Genomic DNA, 12,718 nt, shown 5'->3' with positions numbered 1-12,718 from the left:
ATGAGTGAATGATTTCCCGCACTCTGAACATGAATAAAGATGCTCACCCGTGTGACTTCTCTGGTGTATAACAAGGGTTCCTTTCCGAGTGAAAGATTTCCCGCACTCTGAACATGAATAAGGACGCTCACCCGTGTGAATTCTCTGGTGTATAACAAAGGCTCCTTTCTGAGTGAATGATTTCCCGCACTCTGAACATGAATAAAGATGCTCACCTGTGTGAATTCTCTGGTGTATAACAAGGTCTCCTTTATGAATGAATGATTTCCCGCACTCTGAACATGAATAAAGACGCTCACCCATGTGACTTCTCTGGTGTATAACAAGGGTTCCTTTCCTAGTGAATGATTTCTCGCACTCTGAACATGAATAAGGACGCTCACCCGTGTGATTTCTCTGGTGTATAACAAGATCTCTTTTATGAATGAATGATTTCCCGCACTCTGGACATGAAGATGTTCGTACACCAGTGCTTTCTGAACTTGAATGAACTTGAGAATGCTCACCTGTGTGAATTCTCTGGTGTATAACAAGGGTTCTTTTCTTAGTGAATGATTTCCCGCACTCTGAACATGAATAGGGACGCTCACCTGTGTGAATTCTGGTGTGTTTATTAAGGGCTCCTTTGTCGGTGAATGATTTCCCGCACGCTAAACATAAATAAGGACGCTCACCTGTGTGAATTCTCTGGTGTGTAACAAGGTGATCTTTATAAGTGAATGATTTCCCGCAGTCTGAACATGAATATGGACGTTCACCCGTGTGAATTCTGTTGTGTCTATGAAGGGCTCTTTTATCAGTGAAAGATTTCCCGCACTCTGAACATAAATAAGGACGCTCACCTGTGTGAATTCTCTGGTGTATAACAAGGGTTCTTTTGTGAGTGAAAGATTTCCCGCACTCTGAACATGAAATAGGGAGCTCACCTGTGTGAATTCTCTGGTGTATAACAAAGTTTTCTTTGCGAATGAAACATTTTCCACACTCTGGACATGAATAGGGTCGCTCATCCATGTTCATACTCTGGTGTCTAAGAAGGTTTTTGTTTTCAATTAAAGATTTCCCACACACTGCATGTGAGAAAAGATTTTCACCTATGTGATCTCCTTCATGGGGTGAAGAAGATTCCTTGGGATTAGATGGATCTCTTGCACTGTGAGATCTTAGATGGTCATTTCCAGTCATAGTATGTGAATGATCAGAAGATTCACCCTGATCAGAGGGATTCATTGATGTCTCCGAACAGTGAGGTCTGTGATGTATATTTTGTGTGTTTGGATTCACTCCTGGAGAATCCTGTGTGATGACATTATCTTCTGAGTGCCAATAAGCAGCCAATACAAGATGTCTCTTCGAGGTATTCCTGATATCACATCCATCTGCTAGAGAGAAATTATTACACACGTCAGTAATCAGAGTCATGTATGTTGGTCTAGAAGTCATCACAGAGCTCTGGCATGGAATTGGGTACAACGTTACGACATGTAAAAACAAATGAGATAAAACACCCAAAACAACTCTGACACACTGGGCAAAATAGTTTTTGGGAATTGATCACGGCTATGGAGAATAAGAGAGATGGACCTTCATATGGTGTACAGTATCTTCTCCTCATTTGTTGGGGACATGATGTTATATTGAGGAATGGAGATGGACCTTCATATGGTGTACAGTATCTCCTCCTCATTTGTTGGGGACATGACGTTATATTGAGGAATGGAGATGGACCTTCATGTGGTGTACAGTAACGCCTCCTCATTTGTTGGTCACATGATGTTATATTGGGGAATGGAGATGGACTTTTCATATGGTGTACAGTATCTTCTCCTCATTTGTTGGGGACATGATGTTATATTGAGGAATCGAGATGGACCTTCATATGGTGTACAGTATCTTCTCCTCATTTGTTGGGGACATGATGTTATATTGAGGAATCGAGATGGACCTTCATATGGTGTACAGTATCTTCTCCTCATTTGTTGGGGACATGATGTTATATTGAGGAATCGAGATGGACCTTCATATGGTGTACAGTATCTTCTCCTCATTTGTTGGGGACATGATGTTATATTGAGGAATCGAGATGGACCTTCATATGGTGTACAGTATCTTCTCCTCATTTGTTGGGGACATGATGTTATATTGAGGAATCGAGATGGACCTTCATATGGTGTACAGTATCTTCTCCTCATTTGTTGGGGACATGATGTTATATTGAGGAATCGAGATGGACCTTCATATGGTGTACAGTATCTTCTCCTCATTTGTTGGGGACATGATGTTATATTGAGGAATCGAGATGGACCTTCATATGGTGTACAGTATCTTCTCCTCATTTGTTGGGGACATGATGTTATATTGAGGAATCGAGATGGACCTTCATATGGTGTACAGTATCTTCTCCTCATTTGTTGGGGACATGATGTTATATTGAGGAATCGAGATGGACCTTCATATGGTGTACAGTATCTTCTCCTCATTTGTTGGGGACATGATGTTATATTGAGGAATCGAGATGGACCTTCATATGGTGTACAGTATCTTCTCCTCATTTGTTGGGGACATGATGTTATATTGAGGAATCGAGATGGACCTTCATATGGTGTACAGTATCTTCTCCTCATTTGTTGGGGACATGATGTTATATTGAGGAATCGAGATGGACCTTCATATGGTGTACAGTATCTTCTCCTCATTTGTTGGGGACATGATGTTATATTGAGGAATCGAGATGGACCTTCATATGGTGTACAGTATCTTCTCCTCATTTGTTGGGGACATGATGTTATATTGAGGAATCGAGATGGACCTTCATATGGTGTACAGTATCTTCTCCTCATTTGTTGGGGACATGATGTTATATTGAGGAATCGAGATGGACCTTCATATGGTGTACAGTATCTTCTCCTCATTTGTTGGGGACATGATGTTATATTGAGGAATCGAGATGGACCTTCATATGGTGTACAGTATCTTCTCCTCATTTGTTGGGGACATGATGTTATATTGAGGAATCGAGATGGACCTTCATATGGTGTACAGTATCTTCTCCTCATTTGTTGGGGACATGATGTTATATTGAGGAATCGAGATGGACCTTCATATGGTGTACAGTATCTTCTCCTCATTTGTTGGGGACATGATGTTATATTGAGGAATCGAGATGGACCTTCATATGGTGTACAGTATCTTCTCCTCATTTGTTGGGGACATGATGTTATATTGAGGAATCGAGATGGACCTTCATATGGTGTACAGTATCTTCTCCTCATTTGTTGGGGACATGATGTTATATTGAGGAATCGAGATGGACCTTCATATGGTGTACAGTATCTTCTCCTCATTTGTTGGGGACATGATGTTATATTGAGGAATCGAGATGGACCTTCATATGGTGTACAGTATCTTCTCCTCATTTGTTGGGGACATGATGTTATATTGAGGAATCGAGATGGACCTTCATATGGTGTACAGTATCTTCTCCTCATTTGTTGGGGACATGATGTTATATTGAGGAATCGAGATGGACCTTCATATGGTGTACAGTATCTTCTCCTCATTTGTTGGGGACATGATGTTATATTGAGGAATCGAGATGGACCTTCATATGGTGTACAGTATCTCCTCATTTGTTGATGACATGACGTTATATTGGGGAATGGAGATGGTCCAAACTTCCAGCGTAAACATATTTAAATTTAGTAGCCTTGTCTCATAGCTCTGGTCCTCCATCCCCTGAATGAGTTTGGTTGCCCTCCGCTGGACTCTTCAGCTCAGGGACATCCTTTCTGTGGACTGGTGACCAAAACTGGACCGCGTACTCCAGATGAGGCCGAACCAGCGATCTGTAAAGTGGCAAAATTATAGACTTGTCCCTGCAATACATCCCCTTCCTAATGCAAGACAGAACTCTGTTAGCTTTGTTTACAGTAGCCTGGCACTGCGCGCTATTATTCAGTTTGTAGTCTACAATGACCCGCAAATCTTTCTCCATTTCTGACTTCTCTAGCGGCATACCCATAATTGTATAGCCCATTTGTCTATTTTTAGTCCCAAAGTGCATTACTTTGCATTTATCGACATTAAACCTCATCTGCCACATTAATGCCCACTCTCCTATTTTATCCAGGTCCTCCTGTAATGTTATAATGTCCGTTTCTATTACCCTCCCGATTTTGGTATCATCAGCAAACACTGACATGTGGCTATTCACTCCCTCACCGATACCGTTAAAGAATAGGTTGAATAGGATTGGGCCCAACACAGAACCCTGAGGCACACCGCTCATGACCCTAGCCCAATCCGAGAAGGTGCCATTTATAGATACTCTTTGTACACGTTCCTGTAGCCAGTTTTCTATCCACGTGCACAATATTTCATCTAAGCCCATAGACCTCAGCTTGTGTAGCAAGCGTCTATGTGGTACCGTGTCAAAAGCTTTTGAAAAATCCAGATATACCACATCCACCGGCCTCCCTCCATCCAGATCTCTACTCACCTCTTCATAAAAAGTTAGCAGGTTGGTCTGGCATGAACGGTCCTTCCTGCTGGTTATCATTTACTATGCCATCATCCGGAACCATCTCTACTAAGTGGTCCTTAATCATTCCCTCTAACAGTTTGCAAACTATTGAAGTAAGACTAACCGGTCTGTCGTTCCCGGGTTGGCATCTCGACCCTTTTTTTTTTTAATATAGGTACCACATTAGCCCTCCGTTTGTCGCTTGGCACTCTGCCAGTCATTTAAGGAGAAATATGGGGTTAAGGCTTTTCCCCGTAGTTCTCTTCTCTCTGAAGCGGATCCCGACAATTGTGCCGGGATCCGCCCACCTGCGTGACTGACAGCTGGCTCTGCCTATTTAGAGGCAGAGCCAGCTGTACCCGCCCCCTCCCCCATCCGTTCCGCCAGTCAGCACTGGAGGATAGGAGCGGGGAATCCAGCCCCTCCCCCGTCACAGCAGAGAGCTGTGACAGGATCGAGAGGTGAGCAAACGCCGGTATGTGTTTGCTCACCTCCCGATCTACTGAGCCGACCTGTGACAGTCTCATTGTCACAGGTCGGCTAAAACTATGAGGTGAGTGAAAAGCACTCACCTCATAGTTCTCCATTAAGGAGTCCTTAAAAATGAGGAATAATGGTCTTGCTATAACCTGACTGAGTTCTTGAAGTACCTTGGGGTGCAGGTTATCTGGTCCTAATATTTTATTTGCATTAAGCAGTTTAAGTCTGTGTTGTACCCCGTTTTCTGTCAACCACTGAGGTATATTTTGTGTTGAACTATGTGTTTTCTTATGTACATTAAACCCGTTTTTTTCCTGAGTGTAAACTGAGGAGAAAGAAAGTATTCAACATCTCGGCCCTCTCCCTGTCGTTTGCGACTAGCTTCCCGTTCTCGTCCTTTATTGGGCCTATCTGCTCCTTTCTTACCTGTTTACTGTTTATGTATTGGTATAATTTTTTGGGGTTCCATTTACTAACTGTGGCGATATGCTTTTCGCACTCTATTTTAGCTGCCTGAATGACTTTTCTACATCTTTTATTACATTCTTTGTAGTTATGGAATGCCACTGACGTTCCCTCCGTCTTATATTTTCTAAATGCCGTTCTCTTGTCCTTGATGTGTTGTTTTACTGTTTTATTTAGCCACATAGGCTTAGTTTTTGATCTTTTAAATTTGTTACCCAGCGGTACACACTTGGTAATAGCCTTTTGTAATGTGTTTTTAAAGCAATCCCACATCTGGTCAGTGCTCAGTTTGTGAAATAAGTTTTCCCATTTAATTTCACACACTAGCTGGCGTAGTTTATCAAAGTTTGCCTATCTAAAGTTTAGGGTTCTTGTCCGACTGGCCTACTTCCCTTTCCTGTACCCAATATTGAAAGTAAATCACATAGTGATCACCATTACCCAGTGTCTCCCCGATTGCAATATCCTCAATTAACCCCCGCATTATTAGTAATGATTAAATCTAGGATGGCATTTTTCCTAGTTGGAACCTCAACCATCTGATCCATGAAGTTGTCTCGCAACATGTTCAGAAAACGAGCCCCCTTTGCCGAATGGGAGGTTCCATTAGCCCCATTGACGTCTGGATAATTAAAATCACCCATCACGACGACATTACCCTGCTTCCCAGCTATTTCTATTTGGGAGTGTAGATGAGCCTCCTCCCCTATATTCAGAGTTTTATAACAAATACCCACAATAAGTTAACGGTTAGCCTCCATCCTGTCTTCTTGTTCTAGCCACAAAGATTCCAGAAGTATCACCCTAACCGTCCCCACCGCTAATCCAAAGACCTCCTGCTTTCCAGCTCCCTTGTCAACTCCTCCCATGCTCGCCTCTAGGACTTCTCTAGAGTCTCTCCCATCCTCTGGAACTCTTTACCCCAACCAGTCAGTCTGTTGCCCACCTTGACTGCCTTTCGGCGATCCCTAAAGACTCATCTCTTCAGGGAAGCCTATTCCGCCTCAACCTGACCGCTCAACCTTCACATTCTCAAAACAATTCATCCCCACACAGCTCCCTCCTCATGTATCACCTCTCCTTCCTTTTTAGATTGCAAGCCCTCAGGGGCAGGGCCCTCCTTACCATCTTGTCTTGAATTGTATTGTGATTGTAATGTCTTCCTTATATTGTAAAGCGCTGCGCAAACTGTTGGCGCTCTATAAATCCTGTATAATAATAATTCCACGCCATCTCCACTGTTTGACGCAAGATCGTCCCGTGTGTGCATACTTAGATCATTTTTAACATAAATGCAACCCTCTCCCAAGCCTGCCCCTCCTGAACATGTTGTACCCCTCTATATTAGTAGCCCAATGATGTGCGCTATCTAGCCAAGTTTCCGCTATTCCCACTAAATCCAAGTCCTCTTCGAGTAGCATAAGCTCAAGCTCTTCTAATTTATTTGCTAGACTTCTAGCATGGGTGTACATGCATTTCATTTTTGTACTGCTGTGGGTTAAACGTTTACTTCTTTCTTGCTCCCCACTACCTTTTTTTTAATATGTCTTGCTATGGGTGGTCCATTCCTAATTAGATTAACCTGAGCGATTGGATATCACTTTGTTTTGGAATGTCACTGATGCCTGTTGAAATCTACCTCCAAAGTGGCATTGGACGTTGCTGTTATAAACCCCTGAACTTCAGCCTGAACTAAAGGTGATCGCCTCGCATACCTAGGTATAAGGTATCCAGGCCTTCTGCACGTGTGCGTGGTCCCGTTTTTCGTACCATAGGAAAACGTGCACAAGCGCGCTAATCTGGAGCACAGGAAGTGATGCAGAACCTCTGAATTCATCTTCCTATTTAAAGCTAGCACGGCCTGGGCCTAGTTGCTGGGTGGTCTTTCAGCTGTTCCCAAACAGGATTGCTCTATCCGTTTACTGCTCCTGCACCTTTCACCGGATTGAACCTGACTGCTCCTTATTGCTGCCTGCCTTCTGACCTTGGAATTGTTACTGGACTTTGCCTCTGCCTCATCCCTTGTACTTCACTGCCCGACTGACCTCGATTCTGCCTCTTGCTCTGGTACCCTGCTGCCCGACTGGTGTGACCTCGGCTCTGCTCTACCCAATCCAGATTCTGGACTTCTGCCTGGCACGGTGTTGCCCCATCTACTGGCACCCGTGCTACTTGCGGTTTCTCAGGCTCTGTTCTTATCCTCAGAGTTTGGGGGACACAAAGTGCAAGGGGAGCCTCCTCATCCAACCAGTCTCCAGCCAGGTACGTGATACTAGGAGACAGATGCCTGATGGAAAAAGGATGTAAGATGAGCTTATGGATCCAGTGTGTGATAGTCTCACAGGATGCCGGAGATCTCACAGCCAGAGTAGAGTGGGAGAGAGCTTATCGGTCACTGTCACAGGATCAAGGACTGGGTGACCATTTTTTATTATAGACCTCAGACCAAATTGAGCACTTAACCCTTGCAGTACAGGGGTAGCTCCACTACAAGAGTTAAGTTGTCATTTGCCCAGAGTTCTTCTGAAAGATTTCTCAGTCCAGGGTTTTGGGATGTAAAAGATCTTTCCTCCATGACAATGGACCCAACATTTGTATGTAGAACATTTGATGAGTTTATTTGCTGTAAATGACCCCCAGGGCCGGCCTTAGGCCTTTAGGGTAGAGAAATGTCATCCTGATCACTTTTCATCATCATCCCGAGCTCCTCCGTGGACGGCCGGTCACCCCCCACATACGTCTCCACTTCTTCCTCTTTAATCTCAACTTTTATGATGATCCGTTCTGCACCCTAAACCCCAAAATAATAGAAAACATCTCATAAAGCTGAACTCCGGGGAGATATAAAAGGCACAAAAGAATGCAGCTCTGTATTTGTTTTTTTAATGCAAACATTGTTAGTACCTGAATGTGACCTGGTATCAGGTTCCTGCAGTCCCTGTAAAGCAAAGCTTAGACTGGAAGAGAGAGAAACAGTCTGCTGCTTCTCATTTTACTGTCCAGTCAAAGACTGGGGGAGGGACAAGACCTGTACGTGTTACTGACCTACAGCAGAGAAATACCAGGTATCTCCTGCTTTGCCCATTTGAGGTCAGGTCTCCTTCCTATTTCCTCTGAGCCCGGGAGCCAAAGACCCTCAGCTTGAGGGCGCATCATCACCCCAGCATGAACTCACAGAAGCAAAGAACAGCACCACATATTTCAGCACGTGCCCTTTGGAGGGCACAACCACGGAGACTATCTATGGTGTCACATGACTAGACTAGGGTTGCCACCTGTCCGGTTTTCAACCGGACAGTACGGTTTTGGCATCTTGTGTCCGGTTTTTGTTGGGACCTGTGGCACACTGGCATCTTTGTGATTACCTCCAATGTTATTTAATCACAAAATACATGCATAGTGTACTTTACCAAAAAATTGCCGCAAGGCGCTACAGTGTTCGGGTTTGGCTCGAAGAAAAGGTGGCAACCCTAGACTAGAACCAAGAACCATGGAAGAAAATCTTGTTTATACATTTTTTAAACATAATAAAAGTGGAGGGTGGAGCAAGGGGAAGCTGAAATGGAGAGGGTGGAATGGGTGGGAGACTACATTTCAGATGTAAACATTAAACCAGCAGACTACATAGAAGAATGTTGTCTCACAAAGTTCACTATCACTTCTGTGTTCTATACACCGAGTCCCACCTACCTGATCATGGTGGGGGACCGTGAGATCTTCCTGTGTGGAATCCCGGGAATACAGAGGACGGGAACATCTCTCTGGTGGGTTTGTGTCACTTAATGGCTCAATCATGACTTCATTGAAGGGGTCTTTGTGTCCTTCTGAAAACTCCTCCATCACACCAACCTCCTCCTCCTCTTTTATCTCTTCTTTAACATCATTATCACAATCACTCTGGTTTATACCCTGAATATTGAGAACAATGAGATCAGATGTAACTACATAGACAATGATCAGGAGAAAAAGTATCCCCTATTATCTATTATTTCTCTATTTCACCTTATGTGAGATGGTGAGATCTTCCTGTGTGGAATCCCGGGAATACAGAGGACGGAGACATCTCTCTGGTGGGTTCCTCTTACAGGATTTATCTGTAGGAAACACACACACTGACTGAATACATTGTTTCTATGTGTGTATCAGATGATGGGGGATCTAGGTGGACCCTCCGTACTGCTCTCTCCTCTTACCCGGTGATGTGAGGGGCGGCTCACTCTCCATCACGACGTCCTTGTAGAGATCCCGGTGTCCTCCTAGATACTCCCACTCCTACATGGAGAAATAGACATAGACATCCTGACACCTTATAGGAACCTGACACACACAATGATACAGTCACCACCCAGACACATCCCTCGTCTGTTACTGGATCATGTCCCAGAACTCCCGGCACCGCTCACCTCTCCTCCCAGCAGCTCAATGATCTTCTGGGTGGTTTCTAGAATATTCTTGCCTCTGTTGTCAGGCGGTGAGGTGGAGGGTCTGTGATGGGTGACGTCTGCTGAGTGTTAATGGCTCACAGGATATATTTGTCGTTATTCTGTAATCCTGTTTAGAGGGAGAAGGTAACACTTATCAATGCAGACTATTGAGAATCCTTTTGAAATATCTTTTATTATTAAAATGGTCACATGATCTAAACAAAACTTTCAGTAGACAAATGCATCGTTGCTCAGCGTCCCCGATCTTGAATGACCGTTCTGCGATTTCAGACACTGTCTCGCAGGATCCAGGGCACTGTGCAGACCGGAAGTGGCTATTATATTTATGGGGTATAAGGACTGTGCCATATGTATACAGTGTATATGGTGTGTAGGCTCAGGTTCTACTTAACCCTTTATACCCCAATCACAGTGCGACGTGGTGCGCAGTCTCTCCCAAATATTTCACTATCCCAGCAACCCAAACGATACAACTCACCTAGAATAATAATAAACATTGACTTCTGTTGCTCTGAACAGAACTTCTACTGGACTTTGGTATGTTATCCTCCAGATCCAGAGAAGACATTGGAGGGGATTTATCAAAACTGGAGCAGTTTCCTATGGCAACCAATCATCTTTTCTCTGTAGTTTGTTCAGTTAAGGTTTGAAAATTAAAGGTGGATGCTGATTGGTTGCCGTACACAGCTGCTCCAGTATTGATAAATTCCCCTCATTGCGTCATTGTTTCCAAATGAGGTCTAACAATTCTCAAATGGCTTTATACACAGGTAGTGTCCCCATATTCATCTTATATAATTACTATACACCATCAACTGTTAATGTACAGTTGGATAAATGGTTCTATATTTAGGATGTATCCGGTCTATAAATGGCGGCTCTGGATGGACAGTTGGATAAATGACTCTATATTTAGGATGTGTCTGGTCTATAAATGGCGGCTCTGGATGGACAGTTGGATAAATGGATCTATATTTAGGATGTATCCGGTCTATAAATGGCGGCTCTGGATGGACAGTTGGATAAATGGCTCTATATTTAGGATGTATCTGGTTGGATAAATGGCTCTATATTTAGGATGTATCCGGTCTATAAATGGCGGCTCTGGATGGACAGTTGGATAAATGGCTCTATATTTAGGATGTATCTGGTCTATAAATGGCGGCTCTGGATGGACAGTTGGATAAAGGGCTCTATATTTACGTGCATGTATGCTATAAATCATAACAGACCTCACAGTGAACTTTGAGGCAGATGATGGATATGAAAGATATGGTTTCTGGGTGTAAATATAAAATAATATCTTATTACCTCCTCTGCAGCCAATTTAAGTAATGTCTTCTCTTTGCTTCCTCCCAAATCACTTCCCACATCACCAGACATCACTTCCTGTCTATATCTAACATCACTTCCTGTCTTTACCTTACATCACTTCCTGTAGGTGTCTTCCACGTGAGATCACCACCTTGTGTTGAATATAAATACTTCAGTCTCCGTTACGTGTCATCGTTGTGCTCGCTGCCTTGTGGTCTATTCCTCTATTACGTTACATCCATGACTACACACAGATTATACCTCACATCAAATCCAGACAATAACTAAATAAAATAAAAAACAACAATGTGATTTTTTTAAAATAATAATAAAAGTGAAACTAAATAAGAAACTGTTTTAGAAAACAAACTAAAACCTGAAATACCAGCTAGTGGGCTTATTTTACAAAGCTTCAATACAAGTATAAGGAGTTTTATTTTAGTCATGTGACTTTCATTTTCTGATCTCATTGAACTTCAATTAAAATTACAATCAGTTTTTAAACGGTGAATAAATATCCAGATCCTGATGTGTGTTAGGTTTTTGGGTTGAGCCTATTGTAATGATATATAGATATAGGTGTCATCTAGGGTGACCGTTCTCCGCTGGGTCTCCATTCAGGTACGTGTGTCAGGGTTCCACCCTGACTTTACTGGTTTGCAGCATTCTGGGTTGGCTGCCATTTTACTCACCGTTGTTTTCTTCTTTTCCTAAGCGGACTCTGGAATGTTGCTCCTTATTCCTAGGCTCCCTCTCATGCTCAGACAGGAGAGCATCATCTGAGTAAGTCAGATGGGAGTTTCCTGTCAGCCCACTCACTATAGAGAAACCACTCAGTCCAGTCTGACCTTGCCCTTGGTTGGTCTTCCTGCTAGTGCATTCCTGCTGCTCTGAGTATTCTGATTCTGTGTTTAACCCGATCCTGGCTGACGTTCTCCTCTGGCTCCTGCTCCTGGCTTGTTCCTGGCAATGCTGATTTCCTGGCTCCTTACAACGCTGATCTCTGCGCTCCTGACCTGGCTTGGACGGCTACCCACTCCGGTTCCTGACCCTGGCTTGTTCCGGATAATGATTCTGCTAAATATTTTTACAAGCACCTTTTGCTTGTCTGGTTTTCATTGTGCTCTGACACCCAGCGATCGCCCAAAAGTCATAAAACTGAGTTACAATATCAGCTCCATTTCATAATTTGGAATTGGACATTGATATTGTAATATTAAGTGCAGAAATAGCCGTGTGTAGTCACAACCAGAACATTGATACCAAGAAACAATAGTTTAGAATGGACAGGAGACATTTACCTCCCTGGCCATTCCATCATTCATCTCTCGGGCACATTTAGTTTCAATCTAAAGGTAACTTCATGACGCATCATAATTTAGGGATTACCAGACCATATGGAGTATGAATACCCTACTATCCCCATTGTTATTAATTTAACTGTTTCGGAGGAGCAGAGCAGGGAATTGTAAACGCCCGTCCCTCCTGCTCT

The 12,718-nt window shown here is 43.3% G+C and overlaps 1 protein-coding gene across 1 annotated transcript in view; it reads right to left on the bottom strand.

Annotated features, from left to right (window-relative positions):
• Positions 1-12,718, bottom strand: part of LOC108802514 (zinc finger protein 585A-like) — a gene marked incomplete at its 3' end in the record, with an annotated part of 58,584 nt that overhangs the window by 3,446 nt on the left and 42,420 nt on the right. Inside the window, exons 6-7 of the mRNA XM_018574378.1 lie at positions 675-902; positions 493-590 (exon numbers count right to left, since the gene is read on the bottom strand). Coding sequence (XP_018429880.1) covers positions 493-590; positions 675-902 — 326 coding nt within the window. The remainder of the gene's footprint in view (positions 1-492; positions 591-674; positions 903-12,718) is intronic.

The sequence above is a fragment of the Nanorana parkeri genome, unplaced genomic scaffold (assembly GCF_000935625.1).
Source record: "Nanorana parkeri isolate BGI_ZX_2015 unplaced genomic scaffold, ASM93562v1 scaffold2911, whole genome shotgun sequence".
NCBI classification, from domain to species: domain Eukaryota; kingdom Metazoa; phylum Chordata; class Amphibia; order Anura; family Dicroglossidae; genus Nanorana; species Nanorana parkeri.
The sequence above is the reverse complement of the archived record's forward strand: the minus strand, read 5'-3'. Positions and strand labels throughout refer to the sequence as shown.